This window comes from Pollicipes pollicipes, unplaced genomic scaffold (assembly GCF_011947565.3).
Source record: "Pollicipes pollicipes isolate AB1234 unplaced genomic scaffold, Ppol_2.1 Scaffold_3447;HRSCAF=4054_pilon_pilon_pilon, whole genome shotgun sequence".
In the NCBI taxonomy this organism is placed as follows: domain Eukaryota; kingdom Metazoa; phylum Arthropoda; class Thecostraca; order Pollicipedomorpha; family Pollicipedidae; genus Pollicipes; species Pollicipes pollicipes.
Window position 1 is genome coordinate 35,167,428 of NW_023596297.1, and position 24,486 is coordinate 35,191,913.

The 24,486-nt window shown below is 60.7% G+C and overlaps 2 protein-coding genes and 1 long non-coding RNA gene across 3 annotated transcripts; all 3 read right to left on the reverse strand.

Moving 5' to 3' along the window:
• Window positions 1–5,171: 5,171 nt before the first annotated feature.
• LOC119092061 (uncharacterized) lies at window positions 5,172–7,205 on the reverse strand. The gene is made up of 3 exons (XR_005093493.1): window positions 7,113–7,205; window positions 6,706–6,787; window positions 5,172–5,431 (listed from the first exon to the last, which is right to left on the reverse strand). It is a non-coding gene; the product is annotated as an uncharacterized LOC119092061 (long non-coding RNA).
• A 365-nt stretch (window positions 7,206–7,570) lies between these two features.
• LOC119092496 (proline-rich protein 36) lies at window positions 7,571–11,885 on the reverse strand. The gene is made up of 7 exons (XM_037215457.1): window positions 11,683–11,885; window positions 11,060–11,285; window positions 10,548–10,681; window positions 10,108–10,316; window positions 8,964–9,102; window positions 7,999–8,711; window positions 7,571–7,611 (listed from the first exon to the last, which is right to left on the reverse strand). The coding sequence occupies exons 1-7, from the start codon at window positions 11,778–11,780 to the stop codon at window positions 7,571–7,573; spliced, it is 1,560 nt and encodes a 519-aa protein (XP_037071352.1). The 5' UTR covers window positions 11,781–11,885.
• A 5,053-nt stretch (window positions 11,886–16,938) lies between these two features.
• yem (yemanuclein) lies at window positions 16,939–24,268 on the reverse strand. The gene is made up of 11 exons (XM_037215458.1): window positions 24,263–24,268; window positions 23,637–23,753; window positions 23,220–23,318; window positions 22,142–22,198; window positions 21,479–21,742; window positions 21,033–21,086; window positions 20,269–20,378; window positions 19,789–19,950; window positions 19,411–19,491; window positions 18,139–18,243; window positions 16,939–17,131 (listed from the first exon to the last, which is right to left on the reverse strand). The coding sequence occupies exons 1-11, from the start codon at window positions 24,266–24,268 to the stop codon at window positions 16,939–16,941; spliced, it is 1,248 nt and encodes a 415-aa protein (XP_037071353.1).
• Between the last annotated feature and the right edge of the window lie 218 nt (window positions 24,269–24,486).

The window sequence follows — 24,486 nt, forward strand, 5'->3', positions numbered from 1 at the left end:
TAGCGGAGTGCAAAAATTTGTAGCGGTCGGAGTACAACCTTGCCTGCAAACAAAAGCCTGTCTATTTTGGAGTGTCTACATAATGCTACCTCAGGGTCGAGTACATTACATGCTGCCATTAATTGATCTACATTTTCCCAACGTTCTTTCTGGAACATAATTTATGTGTTAGCATGCAATTTTGCATTTGTGTGGTAACAGAGGACTTCCTGTGTGTGGGGGCCGCGCCGACCCCAGCCATATCCCAGCAGAAAGTGCTACGAGTTTGCCCAAACATGCGGTGTCTGCATGTACCCTACGTACCGATACTCTCCACTCTGAGAAAGCTGGGATAAATAAAGAATGGTACACCCTTCACCAATGCATGTCACCGTGGCATCACAGTACACCTGTCGGTGCTAATGGGGCGCACGTAGCGGAAGAGCCGCCGCATTTCCCGCGCGCCGCGCGCCGGCCAGATTTACATGGTTCTTCTAGACGCGGCTGGCTACCCAGCGCCAGCTGGCTAATTTTCCCAAGGCTGTTTGAGTTGGCACTATTTAGATATTCCTCGATGGCTTAACTGTCCAAGGTTGCATCTAAATAACAATGACATTAATATGTTCACACGCTGTGGCTTCTGACTGCTACCATGCCCCATGCACGAGTAATCTAGCTTTCTCTTTTCAGTTTGAGGCTGTTGAGATTCTTTGCTTAAAAGGAAGCCCGAGTATACGCAACTGTCTCTTTTAGATTCAGGTCAATGTCCATGTACATAACATAAGGCAGTTTTGCATGAAATGCTGATGTACTTAACTTGCAGGTCAGCTAAAAGCCTATCTCCGCCGACGAAACAGCTCTGCATTACCAACCTCATCAGCAAAACATCATCCATCCCTAGCTCACCATAGTGTCAAATGTATCCTACGTAGCGCATCAGGCAGGAGTAAACCTAATTTCCTATTCATCATCCCAACGGGCATGAGGCTTATATGGCTGGGAGTCCTTCCACCTCCAACAGGGAGGAGTCCCTTCACTTCCCCGATTTCGGGAGAAAAATGGGTGAAATCCCAAAGAATCAATAAGATTTCGTGCGTCTCTGGATAGTTTTGAGTTGCATTTTTTCTGCCCCAATCAGAAATGGTTTTCCAAAATTGCACCGCTGACAACAGGTGCCAGCATTGCGTGCAATGTTCTAACCTGGAGCGGGGTAAAAGGGAGAGGTGAACTTAACAACCCTATTTCGTTAAATATAGCCGACGTTCTAGGGTTGCGAGATATCAAACTTTTCTCACCAAAATGTAGCGCGAACCGGTGAATCCGTATCGGTCTTCGCTCCTGTTGAGACGTACCGTTAGCACACGGATCGTATGACCTTGTATGCAACTGGACATGAGGTAAAAAGTGAAGTGGCCAGCAACACATCCGCTCATTCTGGTATTTACTTGATTGCTTGGCATTGATGTCTTCATGTGTTGATTTTATTTCATCGCAATGCTGTACATTGAACGCCAACGTTTGTTCAACTGCACTTACAAGCCGACGAGTGGAAAATGTAACAGAACTACGGACTTGCACGAAAAGCAGCAAAAAAACGTCATTTTCAGATGACGCTAATTCGCTGGGACCACCAACAAAAGATCGCTTACAGTCAGTTGCATTTTAGCGTCGTGATAATTCCTATCATGACACTACAAGAACAACGTGGCGGGCCAGCCCAATCATAGTCTTATCAGGCGGAGTCAGCTTGTCTGACGTGTCGGCACGGATGCGTCAACGCAACGGCCCGGCGCGCTGCTCAGCGGAACAAAGCCACCGGGCACAGCCACCGGTAGCATCGACGGCAAGAATCACGTGTTTCTCGCGCGGAGGAGGCAAGCGTGGCACAGGTACTCGGTTCCAGCGACTCCGGCAGCGGGCAGCCTCACGCAGCGAGAGCCGCCATATGAAGTAAGTCCGGATTACGAGAGCTCTAAGGGATAGGACATCCCGATGGTTCTCATCCGGCGGCAAACCGGCAGGTACAGGCACCAGGCTACTCCTCTTGAACACGGCACACTCTGGTCACCATGGTTACGAGCACGAAACAGGCACAACTGGAGCAGTGACTGACAAACGCCGCACAGGACCGTCATAATGTGGATCCCTGGACCATTGCAGTGGTAGATAGCTCTTTTAACAACACGTTCAGTGCCGGCAATTCCGCTACGGCCACAGCATAGACTGCGGTGAAAAGTTTCCAAAAATTATCGGAAGAGCCTGTAACAGGGGTATGACGTAAAAGTGCACTGGTCGATACCTTATGTGAAACGCGTAGTAGTCCTGGGCCGTGGTGTTTACAGAGCGCTTCAGGTTGATGCACTACCCGTCATGGCCGCGAGGATGCATTACAACGTGTTAAGTATTGCCATTTAGAAGATTCGTGGAATGTACAACCTCAGTGTCGTAGCTATTTTGTATGTCTAACGCAAATAGTGGGCGGCCGAAAACGGGGGTATTCAGTTCATTGCAGTTCGAGCTGTCGCGACATGTTTTCAATCCCCAGATCTTCCCTTGCTCTTCTCTCCATCCACGTTAGGTCTTATCTTTACGAAACCCGTGAACGCGCTCCCTCATCGCGTGTGCTACGGTCGTCACCGACGTCGGAGCGGCGTGGAGTAGTGCTGTGAAACATCACAAAGGTTGCACGCGCGGCGAATACAAATGCCACCCGCGATCGGTGCAGCCGTCTGCGTGGCGCGTCTCGCCATTAAAGCCGGATACACACGCACACACACACACACACACACACACACACACACACACACACACATACACACACAAACACACACACACACACGCGCACGCACGCACGCACGCACGCACGCACGCACGCACGCACGCACGCACGCGCACACACACACCACTAAGATAGTTGTTAAGATGCGTAAGAAGTGGGTTTTTTCTTAACAATGCCAGGTCACCTTCTTTCGAGGCATGCGGCTCGCCATCGACGTAACATTTCAAAGACAAGCTGGTGCTCTATCGTACAAGTGTTTGGGGTGTTGTCATATTCTCCCGGTAGCTTCATAACGTTCCGTTGACGTTTGTTCGGTGGGGTTCACAGTGCGCACAAGTGCAGCCTTTTATGAGCAAATGATTGAGCCATTAGCACCAGCGCCATCGGATGGAACCATTCATATAATGACGGAACGTACGATTTCCAAAAAATAACGTACGCTGCATGACACATACGTCAAACATAACTTAGGGAATCGGGGCTATAGTTAAGCAGTTGTGAAGGCGCGGGGGACGGGGGGGGGGGGGGGGGGGGGCGGAGGCTGCAAGGTGGGTGGAAATGGCTGAACTACCTCCAATTATCATGCCAAATCAAACTTCTCAATTACCCAACCCGCTTCCGCTTCTGCCGTTGCGACACAGCTGAGACGGCGTGAGCGGGGTTTGTTATCGCTGCTGGCTGTGCAACGCCAACACATTGCTATCGAACGGAGCCAGGAAAGGGCTGCTGACTACAAGAAGGCAACCAGCGTTGAGTGCCGAGCAAGGCTTTATGGCGATATATCTCCAACACGGACATCAAATGCCGCACGTTTGCGGTCAGAAGCGCTTGGTCTTACTGCCAGAGCTTGTTAGCGTCTAGGGCCCCTGCATATTTAAGTAACTAATGTCATTAGGCCGCCTCGAATACTGCGGCTACTCGTGCCCACCTGCGTTACTTACTAAATGTCTTCCACTCAAGTACGCCATCAGTGCTTGAGAAAGATGCAAATCAACCCCATATAATTCAAAAATACCACGCAAGCACAGACTAGCACTGATTGGTACAACGATAAACAAACATAGCGTCGTAAAGCGCAAGTCGGTGCCAACGGCAGGTTCCTGTCAGCTCTGTCTTTGGTATCTGTTTTTGACACCCCAAGAGACTTTTGGGAGTTGTTCTATTTATTACGAGCTCAGCCTTAGTTTTGCGCTGATCAAATGAAGTCATGGTGTGAGCGCAGGCAGTATATTTCAATGTTTCGCCGCATTGCTTGGGTTGAGCCAAACCTCGTTGTGATTTGGGAGCAGACACTTTCACAATGATGCAATCTACATTGACGGATGAGCTCTCACCAAGAAGCTATGTGACAGGTGATGCAGGAGAGTTTGGCCCTTTCGGCGTCCTGATTTCAGTATCAAATGAGGACGCATTCAACAATCGGTGTACCACTACATCGACTGTCGGTTGTTACACGATGTACGTGTTCGAAATGTGTGGCCGAGAAGGGACCGTCAGCTCTGTGGTTCCCATCGGTAGATGCCGCTAATCTATTGTCGGTTTCATCTCTGAACTTACCGAAGCCTGCATCTCATCTACGCTGTCACACATAACGAACAAAAAGGGCTACGGTGCACTTCAAGTCAGGAGACAGCTTGAAGAGAAACGGGGATGTTCCACTGCCGCCTCCTTGATAGATGAAGCTTCAAGGGCATGCTCCACATTTATATGGGATTTTGAACTGAAATAACCATTTCGAAGATCATTCGGTGCAGTTCACAGCCCTGGTGTTCTCAAGCCCTAAAACCCTCTATTTTTTTTTTTAAATACACGTCCGCAAAAACGTGCAGACTATTTCGGGGGGGGGGGGGAAGGACTATTCCAGGTCACCCAGGCATACATGACGTCATAATAACACCATTCAAATCCCGCAATTCTGCTAGGCATGCAGCGATCAAGGCCAAGACGAATGTAATCTGAGACGGCACGCCCCAGCGTGCGACGCGCCACTGATCGTCTCGCCAGTATTACGAGCCGCCACGTCTACTCTGAGACGGCGGGGCGGCTCGCCAGTCTTACGCACCGCCACGTCTACTCTGAGACGGCGGGGCGGCTCGCCAGTCTTACGCACCGCCACGTCTACTCTGAGACGGCGGGGCGGCTCGCCAGTCTTACGCACCGCCACGTCTACTCTGAGACGGCGGGGCGGCTCGCCAGTCTTACGCACCGCCACGTCTACTCTGAGACGGCCGGGCGGCTCGCCAGTCTTACGCACCACCACGTCTACTCTGAGACGGCGGGGCGGCTCGCCAGTCTTACGCACCGCCACGTCTATTCTGAGACGGCGCGCCCCAGCGTGCGACGCGCCACTGATCAACACGTCTACTCCACCAAAGTCACATGCCAACCCAGTTGAGTGAATAACCAGTTTCTGCAACAAAATAACATATATTGTCTCATAGAAATGGTTGTATAGATGCCGCAACGCAGCTGCAGTGGTGGCACAGTCTACCGAGCTTGCTCTCAGTCATCGGGCCCATAATACAAGCCAATGATGTATCTATATACACTTGGCGGACATATTCACAGGACGGGCCCGGGCGTGTCCTTAAAACGGATACGGTTGCTGCTGCTGATGCTGGCGCTGCTGTTGATGTTGCTGCTGCTGTTGTCGATGGCGTCTGCGGGCCTCATCTGGAATCGGGCAGAGAAACAGCCATGTCCAGTGTGATCCCAACGCAAAGAACCAGTCACTATTCAGCTTTATCAACAAAAATAATGCAACTCCAGGTCCTGAAGGAAAGGAGAAACAGACGTGAAAAAGCAGTCATTGCCCACGCAACATCCCAGCTTGAAGTGTTTTCTTACTTACATCAGCCTGTTTATGTTTTGGTGGGAGATGGGTTCGTTAGCCACGCAGTCATGCGAACGTTAGTCGATTTGGTCGCTATTGGCGCTTGTGCTGGGAGATTTGTCTTCACGCTTGGCGCCGTGCTTTCGCACCGTGACGTGCGACCTATCGCAAGTTATCTAGCATATCCGGTCCCCCGATGTGCCCTGCACGTCCTGCTGAATACGTATATCTCGGGGTGCTATTCGGGAACGAGCAATATCAAAAGCAATGCTGTCGATGCCTTTAGATGGAGGAGCGTCCGGCACTGTGATCGGCCGCGGCCAACACCTCCGCCCGAGTCGCAGAAACAGCGCCCATGCCACCGAACTGGCCGGCCGACTGGCAGCACAGACGGGATGAACCGCAGGCGACCGTGTCATGACACTGCGCGACACGGTCAATCGCCGACAAAATCGTCGTTGGACCGGAACAGCTTCAATTGGGGGGTGAACTCGCGGTCTTCGCTGCACACCGTGTTTAGCAAGAACTTGGATCCCAGCCAGACATGAGCTGAATGTCCATGTTAGAAACATGCTAGAAAAGCGAGTATACCCGGTCTGTCATTGGGAGGTCGTAAATACCTTACGCAGAGTCACGGGTCCACCGCTACGCATTATGACGTCATGAAGACACAAACTACCCAGCGCTTACTGTCAACGGCGACGAGACGGTCAAGCGTTTACCGAACTACGCGACTGGCACGCTCGGCTCCCAGCACGGCAGAAACAGGACTGATGCGAGGGAGAAAACTCTTGATCTTCTGGCTTTTTCGGCATTCTTGGTTATTGTGCTCCATCCCACTGACATTCAATATACCTGATGTATCCTTGTGTGTTCAATATCTGTACCGTGGTACAATGAAGGTCGCCTGTCTTCAACATCATAGCTTAGAATGTAGAAATGGCTCAAAACGCAGAAACAAGATATCCCTTTCTGGACATCGTCACGCAGCCTTTACAGCGGGCCTCGCAGCCCCCGGCGGGGGAGGAGAGGGGGGGGGGGGGGGGTCTCGTGGCAACAAGGGGGTGGCGCAGCGCTCGGACCGGCGGCGCGGCTCCTACAACCTGCGACCTACCCTGGCTGAGCTGGCTGGACGAGTCGTGGAAGCCGAGGTGGTCCATGAACTGCGGCGCGTACAGACCGGCCGTCGACCGCGACTGTCAGCACAGGCACGCCCGGTCAGCGGCGCAACGGAACGACTCGCCGTCTGGCCGACCCGGTCAGGGGCGAGGCCGCCACACGAGGGGGGGGGGAGGGGGGTAGCCCACCAAGCGACGTCCGTTATAAGGCCTCTCACTGCTCCTCCGACTGAAGCAGGCGGTACAGCCACTCCCACGACGCCGGCTCAAGCGCGCTGGACGATTCATCGACAGCGGGTCCCACAGCAGTCAGGCGCCGCCTCCGCAGGAGCCGTCTGCCGACACAAAGCAGCGGGCGCTGCGGCACCTGACGGCGGCAAGCGCCGCCCGTCGCCTCGCCCACCTGACACGAGCCCAGCTCGGGGTGGGGCGCCGGCGGCCGGAACGCCGGCGCCTGCGGCTGGTGGTACGGCGAGAAGAGGGCGCCGCAGTCGCGCTGCGCCGCCAGCGCCGCCGCCTGCGACGGCGACGAGGCGGGCGGCTGGCGGCCGCCGCCCTCCTGCGCCAACGTCCGCCGTGGCAGCGCTGCCGGGGAGCAGTGGAGCTAGTCAGACCTCGGCCACCGGTGCAGGACGGCGCGCGGAAACGTACGGGGCGGGGGGGGGGGGGGGGGGGGGGGGGGGGGGGGGGGGGCTGTTACAGCCCAGACCGGAGGATGAGCACACGGCGACGAAGACACGCGGTAGCAGGCCGCGTGTCTTCGTGATCTCCGGCCGGATCAAATATGAGACGCAGCTCGCGACTCTACAGACTAGAACAAAGCTCCCACCCGTCATATTTAATTCGAAGGTAACAGCTATATCATTTAGCGCGACAAACCACCTGCCGGTACATGCACTGCCCTGTGGGCCAGGGAGCGGCAGGCACCAATCCGGCGGTGTCGCCGAGCGCTTCGTATCCTCGGCGTCCCGCAGCCCGCCTCCACTCACCGTCCGTGGTGTAGTAGGAGGGTGCGCGCTGGACGCCCGCTCCTGCCCGCTCCGTGGGCCCGAGACGGCGTGGCGCCGGCCGGCCGCCCAGCTCCGCGCCCGCCGCCGACAGGGCCGCGCTCACCGGGTCCAGCTTCGGCGCGCCGGACAGCGGCGAGCCGGGCGCGGCCGATGGCGCGCGCGCCGCCAGGTGTCCCATCGGGCCCGGCTCGGACAGGTACAGCGCCTGACCGGCGTGGCCGTCCGGCCGGCCCGAGCCTGGCGCCGCCTCGTGGCGGGCGCCGGCGCGCGGCAGCGGGCTTGGTCGGGACACGGGGTGCGTGAAGAGCTGCTCGTGGCGGGAGGTCGCCAGGCCGAGGTGCGGGTCGTGCAGAGACGAGGGCCGGCCCGGCTGCGGGTCGTGGCGCGGCACCGCGTGCGGCGACGGCATGTCCGAACGAGAGCCGCCCATTGGCAGGTGCGAGCGAGTCACTCCGTGGGCCGAGTGCGGGTCGTGGCGGGACGTCGCGTGGGTCAAGTGCGGGTCCTGCCGGGAGGGGGAGTGGGTTGGATGGGAATCCTGTCGGGACACGGAGTGGGTCAGGTGGGGATCCTGGCGGGTGGCGGCGTGCGACACAAAGGCGCCGCCGCGCGCCCCAAGCGGGGACTCCCTCACGTCTCCGTGCCCGAACCGAGCCTGGCGAGCTTGCGGCGACGCCGGCGACGATGGCATCATCGGCGACGTCTGCGGCTCGGCGCGCGCCGTGAAATGCGCCATCAGGCCCTCCGCATGCGGAGAGCCCGGCTCCACGCGGCCCGCGGCGCGCGCCTGATGCGCATGGTGCTCCGGCCGCGCCGTCGACCAGCTCGTGGCGAGCGAGCGTGCCGGCAGTGAACCGCAGCCCGTCCTGGCCGCCCCGAACGGGTCCTGGTCGTAGGCGGGCCGCGACTGGGGCTTGGGCAACGACGGCGGCCCGCCCGCCTCAAACGCGGCCATCACGGCCGACCGAGACGGCGTGAACGCACTCTGCAGGCTGGCGGCGGTCGAACGTGCCGGCGACGGCGGCGGCTGCGGTGGCTGCGGCGGTTGCGGTGGTTGCGGTGGTTGCGGCGGCGGCGGCGGCGGCGGCGGCGGCGGCGCATCTGGCGAGAACGGCGAGCGCGATGCACTGTACGGCGAGCCGACCGACGCCGGCGTCTCCGGCGAGAAGATGTCCGCCTGACGCGCCGCCATCTGCAGGATGCTGTTGCGCGCCGGCGGCGTGGAGGGCTCGCGCGCCGCTCGCGACTCGGCGCTGGGCGAGGTGTCCTTGCGCTGGTTGTTGAAGCTCATAAGTTCGCGCATCACCCAGTCGAGCTCCTCGCCGAACTGGTCGGGCGCGCCCGGCCGCGCCGCCTCCTCGTCCGAGCGCGAATTGCGCTTGACTGTGGCAGCCGACAGGTCCAAGCCTTGGTCAGCCGGCCGCGCTGCCGGCTCGACAGGCGGCTCGGGGCGCGGCCGCCGTCCGTCGGTGGCCGGCAGGCGACGGCTGGACACGGCGTCGGTGCCCGGCCGGCCACCGCCGCCGCGCGCGTCCGGCCAGCCCTCGGAGGCGGTGTTGGGAGCACGGCCATCGGCCGCGCTGTTCGGTCCAGGTCGGCGCGCGTCGGTCGGGGCGTCTAGCGAAGGGCGGCGGCCATCGACGATGCTCGAAGCGGCCGGATGGCGGACATCGGGGAAGCTCTGGGACACAGCCTGGCGGACGTCTGAGACACCCTGTGAGCTGGGTTGACGAGAGTCGGCGAAACCCTGCGAGCTGGGCTGTCGGGAGTCGGAAAAACCCTGTGAGCTGAGCTGTCGGGAGTCGCCAAAACCCTGCGAGCCGGGCTGACGGACGTCTGAGAAACCCTGCGAGCTGGGCTTTCGAGAGTCGGCAAAACCCTGCGAGCTGGGCTTTCGAGAGTCGGCGAAACCTTGCGAGCTGGGCTGTCGAGAGTCAGCGAAACCTTGTGTCCTTGGTTGACGCATCTCCGCCACACTATCCGTTGCGTGTCGGCTGGAGTCCGCCGGACTCTGATAAGCGGACTGTCGGGCTTCCGCCCAACCGTCCGCACTGGGCCGGCGCGCATCCGCTACGCTGTCTGAGCTGGGCGCAAAGAAGCTTGCCGCGCTGTCCACGCTGGGCTGCCGGCCGCCCGACACACTCTCCGCCCGAGGCTGCTGCCCACTAAAGACACTGTCCACACTGGGCTGTCGAACGCCTTCCACGCTGTCCAAGCTCGGAAGTCGGCCTCCACCTCCGCTCTCCGCGCTCGAAAACCGAGCACCGCCCTCGCCGTACAGTCTGCCGTCCGCTGCGGCCAGCCTTGCAGCAGCACTGCCGTCTGGCGCCTGCTGCGGGCCGTCTGCTGCCGCGCCGTCGCAGCTCGGCCGCCGGCCATCGCCGGGACTTTCGGCGCTCGGCCGGTGCACCGAAAGGTCGGCCGCTGTCGGCGTCGACAGCGGGCGCGACTCGGAGCTGGCGCGGCGCCGGCCAGCCGCCGGCTCCGGGCTAACGCAGAGCGAGAAGTCAGCCGCCACGTCGCCGCCGCCCATGATGGACGCTACCGCGTCGTTCACCTCGGCCTCGTTGATCTCGCGGAAGCGCTTTCGCTCAGTGCTGGCGGCCGGTGCCTCGTCTGCCGCCGCAGCCGCCGCGGCCGCCGCCGCCGTCTCCGCCGCTTCGGCCGCGGCCGCCTCCGCCGTTGGCTGGCTCTGCGAGCGGCCATACAGGTGGATCTTCTTGGGGCTGTGGTGTTTGTCGGCGGCCGGCGGCGCCCGCTGCTGGCGGTCGGGCTCCGCGCTGCGCAGCAGCTCTGGCGAGGGCAGCGCGGCGCCGGCCGGGCCGCACAAGCTGGCGCGCCGCTGCGGGGAGCGCTCAGCAGCCATCGCCGCCGCCGCCGCGTCCTGCTGCTGCTGCTGCCGTTGCTCCTGCATCCGCTGCGCCGAGTTGCTCATGCCCTCGCGCAGTTTCTCCAGCTCCAGCTGGAAGGCGGAGGTGACGGCAGGCGCGCCAGCCACGACGGCGGCCACCACGGGCGGCACAGCGGACGCCGAGGAGGCAGCCGGCGCCGCCGCCTCAGATCGCCGCGGCGGTGAGGCGGCGGCGCCGGCCAGCCGCTCACCGCTCGCTCGCTCGACCTTCACTCGCGGCTCACCGCCGGCCGGCACTCCAGCGTCACCGGCGGCGCACTCGCCCTTGGCACGCGGCGCGGCGCCGGTCGTCCCCTCGCCCTTCGTCCGCGCCGCGCCGCCGGCCGTCTCGGCGGCGTCGCCGTTGACGGCCGGCCGTGCTGGACTGGGCCGACGCCGCGAGGCGGGAGGCTCGGCCGACGCCGGCGCCCGCTCCGGGTCAGGCCGGGCCGGCGCCGCGGCCGACTCCCCAGCCGGCTGCTTCTGCGGGGACCTGGCGCCGGACGGCGGCGGCTTGGGCCGGCCGTCGTCCGGCTTGCGCGGCGCGGCGCTGACGCCGGCGGCCTTGGCGGCCGAGACACCTGGTTTTGGTCCGCGCTTCTTTTTGTCTCTCTTGGTCTGCAGCTTGGACGCGTCGTCAAACGCCATCTGCAGTCGGCGCAGCTCGTCCTGGTACCTACCGGCGAGACCAACCATCAAACATCGGTCAATCAAGCGCAGTCACCGGCCAGCACGAGTATGAGTCAGCAGCAGCATTCAACCTGTGCCGCCAAGTCTACCTGAACACATACGTTCTTTTCAGCACCCGATGTGGGCGTCCATAACCCTTACACCACAACCACGAATGGTGTACGCGTGTGTGACACAATGCGTCCTGGTACCCTCAGGCGAAAAAGTGACTCAGGATACGAGCAAGAGGACACCCTCGCCGGGCACACCCAGGCACCGCCGCGCTGACTATTTTACAAAACAATGACTAATTGACAATGGGATTTCTACAAAACAATGACTGTTGTAATGTTCTACAAAACGCTGACCCCCATGGTTCTGCCACCGCTGGCCGCTGGCAGTACCTGGCGATCTCAGGGCTGCTCTGGCCGCCGGACTCGGCCATCTTGCGCGCCAGGTGGCTGCGGATGTCCTTGATCTGCTGGTGGAGCCGCAACACCATCACCTCGACCGATGTGTTAGGCGTGAATGACTTCCACAGCTGGTGGACAGGCGGCGGCGGTCGCGGCGCCTCACCGCCCGCCGCCGGCGTCGTCTCCTGACCGGCCGCGACGGCCGCGACAGCCGCAGCGGCGGCAGCGGCGGCGGCGGCAGAGACGGTGGCGTCAGCAGGGGCGGAGGCGGCGGCGGCAGCGGCGGAGGCGGCGGCGGCGCTGCGGTCCGCCGCCGGCTGCGCGGGGCTGGCGGCGCGCGCGCGCGGGCTGGCCGCCGCCGCCGGCCGCGGCGAGCCCGTGCGCACCTTGGCCGCGCCGCTGGCGGTCACTTCGCCGCCGGAGCGCGCCGCCTTCCTCGGCGGCGTGGCCGGCTTCAGCTGCGGCCGCGTCTTCTTCCTGCGGCGGACCAGGCGGCGTCAGCGAGCTGCGGCATGGACGGGGCGGGGTCCCCGCGGTAGGACGGCCGCCCGCCGCCCGCAGCGAGGCATCCTCAGCTAGCAAAAACTGGCGCCGCTCGGACGGACGGTGCAGCGTCGCTGACCGGCGGCACGCGCTCATGGCATCGGCACACGTCCCCCGACCGGCAGGGCGGGCGATGGCACAGCGCCAGACAGATTTGCCCCAGCAGCACGCCCACTCAGCAGGCCCTCAGCGGTGGTCTCAAAAGAGACCGCGCTGCGCGGTCGGCCGGAGCCGTGGCCACAGGCGGAGTCCTCAAACCCCAGCAGCTTACTCGACATGCAGGTGTTCCTGGCGCCATGGCCTCTCCGCCGGTGGTGAGCTCGTGGTGGGATTGCCTGCCGTCCCATCCGGCTGTTGCCGCTTGACTCAAACGTGACGCAATAGTACGGGATCAATCGGTAAATGAAGCCTTCACCGCTCCCCAGGACGAAGCTAGCTGAACAGTGAACAATACTTCCTTCCTTTGACGAACATCTCCGAGACAAGACAGGAGCGACGGTAAGGACACTTAAATGCCTAATTCCAGAGGACGCCAGGTTAACCAGCATCCCGCCCAGCTGCAATGGAGCACGCAAAAGGCACGTCTACTTGGGCCCGCTTTGAATACCAGACCATATGTCTGATTATATATCGCAGATACTGGCCTTGACAACAAGACAACTTCCTGTTGGGACAAATTTCCAAAAACTTCAGGACTACTTTTCTACTGGACTACTTGTTGGTAACTGGATTTCCGGGGCAGCTGTCTATCATCACTGTCTTAAATTCATAACATCGATGAGGTGCAAACCAAAACGCACACTGGCTGAGGCGAGTCTGGACAACTGAGACAAAATGTGCAGTTCACTGTGTGGGGCTACATGCGTAGTTCAAAACAAGTTCTTTTAAAATAAGACCCCAATGTAAGAATACAACACGGCCGTGAAACACGCGTTGCAGCGAAGTCAAATGTAAATGCCAAGCTGAAACGTTCATCGCACCCGTGTAAACGCATCGTAAATCCATAAGACCTAGTTGCCTGCAACCAATCAGAGTAAAGTGTAGTCGGTGTAATACTTTGAAGTGAAAAAGTCGTCTATTTCAGCTAGCGGGTAAAAATAATAGCGTAGTGAAAGATGAAACAGACAAGCAGGATGACAAATTCATGTGATAGACGGTGCGTACGTGGTGCAGTATAAGTGACACGGTGCCAACCAAATCACTATCGCCGCAGTGATCAATGCGTATTAAGTGTGACACGGTGTCAACCAAATCACTATCGCCGCAGTGATCAATGCGTATAAAGTGTGGCATGGTGCCAACCAAATCACTATCGCCGCTGTGATCAATGCGTATAAAGTGACATGTACCAAAGCCCTCGCCGACAGTCAAGAGTATCGCAATCCCATGGCGAAACCCGCCACCAATGCTGAGTAACACTATGACGACAGACGACCGGGCCGTGCGTGGCATCCACATCCAGGGCCATATAATGATCATCAAACGAAATGCCGTCACCCAAGCCGCGGCAATTTCCTCTTCATTTCATCACTGCTCATTTTCACGTGCAAACAATCACATCTCAGGTTTATTTTAATACCAGTCTGGCTGTACATATATTTCGTTTATGTATTGCTATGCATTTTGTGTATTTTTGTGATGCATTTCGTTTTACATAAAGTTCATGGAAGCGGATTTCGGCATAGCATGTAAGGAGAGTTTGGTAAGCGCCCACCGCCACTTTACACCAAACACCAGTATGCCGCAGCACTGAGTCGCGGCCGTCGCACACAGCGCAGGGAGCTGACGACCGATCACAGATGACCTGCGGCGGGGAGGCGTGCCGCCTGATCACGTGACCGAGCCAAGCCGCAGGCAGTCTCCGCGCGTGGCAGAGCAGGGCGGCCTGGTGAGGCCCGCGGGCCGGAGCCCGAACCGGAGCCGGAACACAGCAGCGGCGAGGAATGCCTGGTACAGACGACGGACAGGGCAGTGGTGGGAGGGTTGGTCTGGGGGTAATGCGTCCGATTCTGAACGCGGAGGTCGGATGTTCGAGTCCCGTAAACCCTGAAAGCCGGGTCCTCTAATGTGCGAGGCTGCAAACCCAGTTAGTGAATGTCAATCAATTCCAAACGTTGTTGAGTGACCGCGGGTCAAAGTTTCACAGGAAGAAAGCACGAACACTGCCTATCAACCAGCGGCACATTTCCGCAGGCTCAAACGTGAAGGCTTTCGCGACGCATCAAAATCACAGAGCCGCGCTCTCAGCGGGGCACCAGCGCCTGCGGTCACTCCTCGCAGCGGCGCCATCGGGGTAGCAAGCCAGCGCTCTTATGCGGTTAGCGCAGTTTAGGTGATAACGGAAGCCGGGCCATCGAGACACAGCCACGACAGCCAGCTACTCGGCGCCAGCTTCCACAGATCTGAGCCGGCGCCGCCAGACGCTCTCCGCAGTACAGCGCATTCGATTCTCCAGTCAGCTCCGCTCGCGGCGATGTAAGGAAGAGACGACCGCGCCCTCTGCCTTCTCACCTGACCGCCGCCGTCTGACTCAGTATGGGCTCCGCGGCCCGCTGACACACGAGCCAATGATGTCAAGCCTTGGCGATTTGTGCGGCGTGCGTTCTTTCGGCCAATAAACGGCATAATTCTTGCAGGTTTTAGGAAAGACTTAAGCACTGTGGTCCGACGTTAACACCGGGCGACGTGGCCGAAAAAACATCAATATCTTAGAGAAGAAAAAGCTGAAAAGACAGCTTTGGATCGGTCTAGATCCAGTACACCTTTCCAGGAAATTGAGATTATGCAAAACATGCCATGGTATGGGGCATGACGCCTCTGCATACATCAATATCTTAGAGAAGAAAAAGCTGAAAAGACAGCTTTGGATCGGTCTAGATCCAGTACACCTTTCCAGGAAATTGAGATTATGCAAAACATGCTATGGTATGGGGCATGACGCCTCTGCATCCCAGAGTACGTAACGAGCAATGTCGGCAAAACCACCAAACGTATTCAAACAGGACGAAAAAAACTTCGCTTCAAGTGATCACGTCCTTTTCATTAAGAGTGCCGTGTCTGGCGGTATTCGGTCTAAAATGTGCCTTGCGGCTGCATAAGGCGGCACGCAACGCTCCCATCCCGCCTAAACAGACGAGAACCGCACCCGCGACTCGGCCACGTTGCGATAGGCCTCGCACGACCACGTGACTTTCCAGCTGTTCAGTCGCCTGGCGCCGTGCTGTCTGCCTGTGTGCGCGTGCGGATGGCACACCGCATCTGCATGAAGCGCATGAAGCCGGTCAAGCGTGCACTCGCCTCCGCTGGTTCGTGGGGCGGGTGGAGGTGCGGGGGGAGGGGAGGACGATGACGACACGACATGGTCGTCTGCCTGACCTGGCCTATGTCAAGACTGGGGGGGGGGGGGGTAATACATGACCTGCTCTTCGGGCCAAACTAGTCAATGCGCACCCTTTGTTCGGGCAATGCTGCATTTTATTCCGATCACGCTTCCAGTCTTGCCAACCGACTTCCCACCCTACTATTCTATGTGAAACGTATCTACAATTTCATTCATTGCGTCGATAATTTATCGCTACTCGGTACATATGACAAGCGTTTTACCCTTCCATATCTCCGTCATTTCGCGTACGCTCCACCGCAGAACTACGTAACCGTGAAGGGCCGCTGTCATTGGACGCTGCCTCCCTCGCCGCCGCAGGCAATCCCGCCAACGGCAACCATATGGCCAGCACGAAACTGCCACGACCACTTTGTCACAGAGAAACGAGCGAATACTGTTAAGCGGGTGAAACAGCTGACATTCCCGAGCTGTTTCATTTACGACAGGCCACGGCGTCCGACAACCGCCCTCGACAGTCGGGGTAGACGTGGCGCTGTGACGGCGGGGGGGGGGGGGGGAGAGGGCACCACATGCTCACATCGTTCACTAGAGTCGGCACTGCGGCTCACCCGGCCAGCGCAAGGACCTGCGATCCCCACTCCGCACTGTCGAGTCATCTCCGTGGTCGGCGGGCGGCAAACCATCAGCGGCGAGTGCTGGGACCGGGCGAGTTTTGCCGGCGCCGGGAACCAGTGCAGCAGCGGAGCGCGGCCGAGTCATGCACGGCCGGGGGCGGCCCGCCGGCCGCACAGCGGGCCGTCAAGCCGGGTACGCCGGCCGAGCATCATGCGGCCATCACGAGTGGGTCTCCCGCGGCGGCGGTCCCCGGTACTCACCTGACCACGCGCCGACCGCTGGCTCACCCACGCTCTGTCACGGCAACTGTCGCCCAAACACCATCCGTTATCGCATCTCCCGCTGGCATACGCGCCCGGCGGCCAGGCCGAGAGCCAGCAATGTCAGCTACCTGACGGTGGAAGCTCACGCGACAGCCGCGTGTTGGATGCGAGTCCATCTGCCCGCTCGCGGCGTGCGTCGCCGACACCGACGCTCACCGACGATCATCCAGTCACCGCTCCGCACGACCAGGATGCGGTGGTCCAGCCACCGACCACAGCCATCCTCCACCGTCTCGCCGGCCCTCCTCACCGGCCATATCGCATGCAACCACGTCGCACGAGATCGAGCACCTTTATTCGTCATCGCTGCAAGTATGCGCATGCATTAAGAGACCACCGAAGCGACAGGGCGGTACGCGCGGAAGGCACGAGTTCCTGAGGCGATGCCGAGCCGAGTCGAGCCGAGCCCGCATGCCAGTCAACTCACTTGATCTCCTCCTGGAAGACGGGCAGGGCGTGCTTCATCAGCTCCTTGGCCGTCATCCAGCCGTTCTCCCAGAGCGGCAGCACGTCCGTCTGCAGGAAGGTCTTGAGGAACTCCTCGGCCGAGCCCTGGCGTTTCTTCAGCATCTTGAACGAGTGGGCGCGCACCTCGACCACGCGCCGCAGCCGGGTGCTGGCGACAGAGGCGGGTCAGCGCTCGGCGCCACCCCCAGCGTCGTCGTCACTGCATCCCACCCCGCCATCTGGCCGACCGGCGCCGGGTCCGCACAATCCACGGCAGGAGGCGCGCCAGTGCAATCACAATCACCGGCGCGGTAATGTCAGCCTGTGCCCAGCTTTACACGGCATACGTGCATCAACATCGACATAGAGCGGAACACAGGACAACGCGGACACGGATCCGTTCAACGCGCGCTACCCAGCACACACCAGCCTCGGCTCGCTGAGTATGCCTTCAAGGCCTGCTGACACAATGCGTGACACCTGACACACAATGGGTTGCGCAGGACTTTGTTGGTGGGTGCAGCATTGATGGACTTCAAACGGACCTGAACGACATGCATCGACGCTGATCATCAGGCGCTACATGGCCAATCATGGTGTTCAGACGCGACAACATTAAGTGCCAAAATGAGCGCCAACGGCTTCAACAGCCGTCTGACCAGTCTATCTGCCTACAGCATCGATAGTATTAACAACGGTGCTCGCAATTTCCAGTGTTTCAAGCTGCACTGTTACATCACGGGCTAGAGCGCAAAAATTTGAAGTCAATTTACAAGTTGCCAGATTTTATTAATCAGTTATTTGTTGAGTAAAACTGCTCTTGGGAACCAAAACCGTGACCCCGCTTAAAAAGGATGTAACTCAAAGCTTTTCTGGCAGGGCCGATATCCGAGTCGTTAAAATGTTTCTCCACGGTCCGCGTCACGTTTGCCTAACCCGTGTTCCAGGGCCCGTCCGCAGGAGACTACGCGAGCGATGCCCTCCCCCTTCCCCTCTCCCCCCCCCCCGGTCCGCTCTATGCGAGGATAAGCCAGAGTCGGTGCCGGGCGGCCCGCTTCGGCCCGCCACGGACAGAGTGCTGGGCCGCGGCATCCACCGCTCTCACAGCGCGCCGACAGCCGGCGCCAGCGGACAGCCTGAGGCGCGCGGCTCAACACGCGGCCGTCCCCACAGTACCTGGTGGCCTCACTCCAACGGAATCGCTTGCGCGGCAGTCTGGGCGGCTTGGCATCGTCCTTGGCCGGCTGCTCCGCCTTCTTGGAATCGGGCATGGGCAGGTCCCTGACGACACCGGTGGCGCCGCGGTCACACACTGCGCAGCGCTCGCAAGGACTCGGCACGCCGCGGCCGCCACGTTACGACGCGCCGCTCGACAACATCGAGTGACGATTTAGACCAGCAAAAGACATTGTCGAAGTTGTAATGACTGAGGCTGGCGCCTGTCCGTTCACAATACGCTGGGAAAACCGGTTGAATCCAGGCGAGCTAAATGTGAGGTATTTCACACATATTCACACGACAAAGAGCTGCCACAATATAACGCGGACAGCATGAAAATAATTCCGTCCGAAAGGGCGAGCCATTTGCATGGGTCTTTGACGCCCAGTGCCAAAAGAAATGATGAATTGTTCAATTTCATTGCAAGTAGAGCTCGCCTGTAAGTCCAACCCGTTCAAGACCATTCACTGAGTAAACTAAGTCACCAAGCATATCGTGCTATTTACAATTTCACATCCACCGCCAGACTGTAATCAGTGCGCTACATCTGAATCAGCGCAACTTTATCAGCGTGTCCCAACAACGCGCCTTCCCATCCCAGAGCGGCACTCCCTCTCTCTCTCTCTCTTCACCAGCCATGCCCGCCTCGACCAGCGGCGGCGGCGACGGCGGTGGGGTGGAAGAGCGCGACCTCCGCCGGCAGCGCCGCCGCCGCCGCCGGCTCCGTTAGTGTCCACATCCCCACCAGTCACCACTGCAGCCACCGGCCCGCACCGACAGAGGCGGAGAAAGAGGAGTCCAGACAGGGACAGACAGCGACACCGCAACCGCCGGCCAAGGCTACCGGCCCGGCCGGCCAAGGCGCGCCAGCACGGCCCGGCCCGCAACCCGGGCCCAAAGCTGCGCGCGCACAACAGGTCAGGTGGCGGCGCTCTTACCAAAACTGGTAATACAGCTCCCAGTAACAGTTGGGGCTGTGGTGGAGAACGGCGAGCGTGAGCATACCGTTCACTGGGACACAGTCGAGCGGCGTCGGCGTCCTGCGACAATCCCCAGCGGCGCCGCCACAAAGGACGCCCCCTGAAGTGCTCTGACGCTCGTCCAAACAGACGCAAACGAAGCTACAACAGCAGGTGTTGAGCCACGGCGAATGGGAACGATAAGCCGCTCGTCATCACGACCACACGGGTACGGAACTCAGCGCAGCCGCGACGGCGCCAGGTTACGTACTTGGCCTCCATGATTTTCTTGCACTCCTCTGCGTAGCGCTCCTGAAGCGTCGGCATCGTTGCATCAATGGCCTCCTTCAACCTGCAGTCACAATTAACAAGGCCGGTCAACAAACACACGGACACGCACACGCGCACACGCACACATACACACACACGACAAATAACAGCAGAACAAAGGAGTCAGCACATACGCACCACATAGCACACGCAGACCTCGTCCGCCAGATCGCGCGACTGCCAGCCGCCACCACCGACCAGTGCCCGGCACGAGCGCCGGCCGCCCCGAACAGGCAGCACGGGCCCCGTCCGAGCGGCACGCCGACCGACGGCCGCGGCGACCGGGCGGCCTCGCCGCGGCGTCGGCAGCCTCACGCACCGGTTGAGCGGACGTCGGATCACGTGCTTCTCCTCGTTGAGCACCAGCTGCTTGGCACGCTTGGTGAGCGTCTGAGCGCCGCAGGGCAGTCGGGCGGCCAGGTGCAGGTACACCGCCTGCCGGTCGTTACGCAGCAGCTCCTGCTGACTGCGCAGCTCGATACTGGGGGCGGAAGGAGGGGGGAGGGGGGGATCACACGCGGTACGAGTGCGCGGCCGGCCCAGTGTGCGTAGGTCGAAGGGTGGAGATCCGGTCTATGTCTCACGGAAAACAAGTGCTCTTCTTTGAGCCACGAATGTGATTATTGTGACCGATAGCGACCTCGTGTTAAAATACATGTTATCAGAGCTGCGATGACGCAGGAGTGTCCATTTAATGGGCACGGGGCAAACGTTACGTAGACCGTAGTAGGGCGACTTCACCCCCTGAGCGACGCTAACACCAGCACGACGTCCCGCCATCCCCAGCCGCCGTGCGTACTTAAGCAGCATCTTGTTGACCTCGGGCGTGAAGAACTTCTGCTTGCCGCCGTTCGACTCGACGGCGGCCGCCTTGATGGCGGCGACCAGTTCGGCCAGCTCGGCCGACAGCTGCGGCAGATCGTCCTCGGACGGCCGGCGCGCCCGCTCCGTCTCCGTCTCCTCGCCGCCGCCCTCCCCCTCCGAGCTGGAGCTGCTGCCGTCGTCGCTGCTGTCATCGCTGCTGCTGCTCTCGCCGCCGCTTGACGAGTTGTCGGCTGTAGAGACGCAGCGAGAACGACGTTCGGCCGCAACGTTCAGTGGACGATGGCGGAAAATGGCGTGGGTGGAACAGCCAGCAGAGAACACACCGGCGGTGTGAATCGCTTCACACGTTTCGCCGCTGTGACAGAGGACGAGCAGATTTTTTGCTGCATCAGCGAACCGGCTCCACTACGCCGTACGTAACGAAATACCGGCTGTCGCAGCTGTTTCCCCAGCCTCCAAAAACACAAATCCATACACCTGGCTTCCCAGGTGCAGCAACACTCGCCAGTGACGACTGCCAAGCACATATAAAACACAACACATGCGTGGAGGCACGTAACAGATGGCCCACGCCTGGACAGACGACCGAACCCACTCCACACTCTGCGGGGGGCTCCACACCCGTCCCGACCGTGATCGTGCTGCTCCCGTGCCCTGCTCACCGGCGGACGAGGACGACGCGTTCCCAGCAGCAGGGGCGGCCGGCGGCGGCGGCGGCGGCGTGGCGGCCTGGCGTGCCGCCGCCGCCACCACGGTGGCGATCGTCTCGTCCATCGAGTCGTGGCCGTTGGCCTGCACGGGCGCGTCGCCGCCAGCGGCCGCGTCGGTCACCGCTGCCGGCACACCGGACATGGGTCAGGGCGACGGTCAGCGGAGTGGCGGAGCGGGGCGGCGAGCGGCGACAGGCGGCGGCCGCTAGTCCGCCCGGCGAGACGGCGGCGCCGGCGCGGCGCAACACACAGGTGACCGTGTCGTCATCAGCCGCGACAGACGTGGTCGCCGCCATAAATGTCCCTCGAGACTGTAGGCCCCACCATGTGCCGTCGGGACCAATCCGACACCCATCCCCCCTCCCAACATCAACACCCGGTCACAGAGGGCGCCGCCGTGTGCGGCAATAAGCGATGCCGGCCCGGGCTCATCCGACGGTCGGGGCTCGGACGCCGGGCCACTGCCGTACCGGCGGGCGCGATTGGCGAGTCGGGCGGAGGCGACGGGCTGCTCCTCTGCAGCCGGTTCTGCGCCTTCTTCTGCTCGATCATCTCCTTGACGGTGAGGCTGGTCTTCTTCTTGAGCAGGCCGTCGATGGCGCGCCGCTTCTTCTTCTGCAGCAGCGTGCCGTCCTTCTTGGGCGGCCGTCCCAGCCGCTTGCGCGGCCGCTTGCCGCCCGGCTCCTGGTCGTCGCCGGTCGTGACGTCATCGTCGGCGTCCGAGCTCAGCCGACGCACCTGGCGATGTTACAGACGAATGACGTCACCGGTCAGCCATCCACGCTGATCACCAGCTCGCAGCGGTCAAACTGCGTCCGACAGGGCGGGATAACACCCGACCAGCATCACGCGGCCAGCCCACGTCCGGGAGCTAGTCACGCTCATCCACGGCTGTCGCGCTTCACCACGCCACAAACGGTTGAAATCAGTAGCAAGTCAGCAGCGGCTGTCACGTTTAAAACAGACCAAGAACACGTCACCCAAATCAGCTTACGCCGCCCTCCCGCTCCCCCGCGAAGAGCGGCACTCCAGCCCGGTGTAGCCCACCCTAGCCCCGAAACTCACCCGTTTCCGTCTGGCGGCGGGCGGCCGGTCGGGCGCGGCGCCCTCGATCAGCTCCAGCTGCAGCGTGCCGGCGTTAATGTAGAAGCCGCCGCGGGCCGGCCGCTTGTTGGCCGGCAGGTCCTCATCGTACTGAAACGGACCGCGCCCTGATTCAGCACGCCGCCGACCCACGAGATCGAGACAGAGACCGATATCAGGGTATCTACGCCCGGTCAGGGTATCTGTTTCGGTCTCAGTCTCGGTCTCTGGGACCGAGACCGAGACATGTACCCGGACCGGGTACATGTCTCGGTCTCGGGCAGAGACTGAAACCGAGATCAAGATCGTGTTCTCGACGGAGACCGAGGCCGGGACTGAGACCGGGGTAGGGACCGGCACCGAAACCATGCCAGAAACCGAGACAGGGAGAAACCGGGACCAGGGAACGGGACTGGGACGAAGACAGAGACCCAAAGGGGACCAAGACAGGGACCGAGACCAGAGCTGGAAAAAGTTCTCGACGGAGAACGCTAAGAGCTGAGAAAAGACTGAGACTGGGGCCGAGACCCGGACGTGACGAGACTGGACGAGACCGACACTGAGGCGGAAACGAGGCCAGGAAGGGATCCTGACGAGGCCGCAACGAGCGCGGATAACGCCGGGTACAACAAAGCCGACCCACATCACAGCAGGGCTGCGACGGGCTGGTGTTCAGTGCCACATGAACTAATGACAGGGCAGCAGCGAAAACAGGGGAGGGTCGGTGGGGAGCGCACTTTCGACATCAGGCCTTCCAACGGTGACGTCCAACAGCTACGCACACGCCGGGCTACCTTGAAATCGGACACGTATCGGGAAAAAATAGCAAGGAAAACACGAATACAGATACACCATAGTGCACCGGCGCGGGATAGCGGATACAGAACAAAAATACAGCTCAAAATAGCAATAGCATAGCTCGCATATGAACTTGACAAGTCAAAACAGCGCTACCCATTGCTATCAGTTCTCGGCGGGCATTCGCCACCGCGGAGCGAGCGGGCGGTCTCGGTCACGCCCCTGACGCACCCTCCGACCGGCGTCGCACGTCGTCCAGCACAGGGCGGCGGCCGTGCCTCGCGCCGCCCGGCGTCACGTCGCGCCACACGGCGTCACGTCACGCCCCACGTACCACGTCCGAGTTGTCGATGAACGGATCCGTCTCGTCGTAGCCCACGCCCAGCTCCGCCACATCCTTGTGCTTCTTCCGCCGCATGCCGGCGCCCGTGCCCTGCGGCCGTACGGGTCGGGTCAGGCCAGGTCAGGTAAGGTAAGGTCAGGTAAGACGGCCAGGAGCGCTCGGCTGAGTGCACACCAGGATGGCAGCAGGCCAACTGCACGGAAAAGCCCGCTGACGAAGCTGTGCCTGTATGGCCCGGCAGCCTAACATGCAACTACACGTACGAATGACGGTAAACCTGCCGTCGAGCCGCAGGAAAGTGCAGCAATGGCCACACTTATTGCTCTTGTGGTGCCCAAGCCGATTGCGGTCAAGGAAACGCCAAGTGTGGGAGTATGCTGAAAAAACAAGCATCGCTGGCCGACTCACGTATTTCTCCTCGAACCTCTTGGCAATCTCCTTGACATCATCGTTGCCATGGCGACCGAATGGATCCTCGGACGCGTGAGTGCCGTTGGCCTTCACCTTCAGCTGCACGTGCTTCTCCTATAAACGGGACACACTCGGTCAGCGCACCGCAAGCAAGCCGCCATACGCCAGCACTACTCCTGACCCCCTAACCAGCGCAGCCCTGGGGCACGCAGGCGTCATGCCGTCAGCACGCGCACGCCACGCCCGCCCGGGGCGACAGCCTGATGCTCGCAGCCGGCCGTGCGCTTTTGGACGCCGTTTCGGCGGCCGACCTCGCCGACCGGCCGCGGTGCTAGGCTGATGCTGTAACGAACACCAGCGCGTGTCGACGGCAGGAGCGTTGGCGCCGCCCATCTCAAGGTCTCACGCAGGAGCTCACGACGGACTGCCACAGAGCTCACGACAGACTGTCACAGAGCTCATGACGGACTGCCACGGAGTTCATGACGGACTGCCATAGAGCCCACGACGGACTGCCACAGAGCTCGCGACGGACTGTCACGGAGCTCATGACGGACTGTCATAGAGCCCACGACAGACTGTCACAGAGCTCACGACGGGCTGCCACGGAGCTCACGACGGACCGCCATAGGGCCCACGACGGACTGCCACAGAGCTCAAGACGGACTGTCACGGAGCTCACGACGGACTGCCACAGAGCTCACGACGGACTACCACGGAGCTCACGACGGACTGTCACGGTGCTTATGACGGACTGCCATAGAGCCCACGACGGACTGCCACAGAGCTTACGACGGACTGTCACGGAGCTCACGACGGACTGCCACGGAGCTCATGACGGACTGCC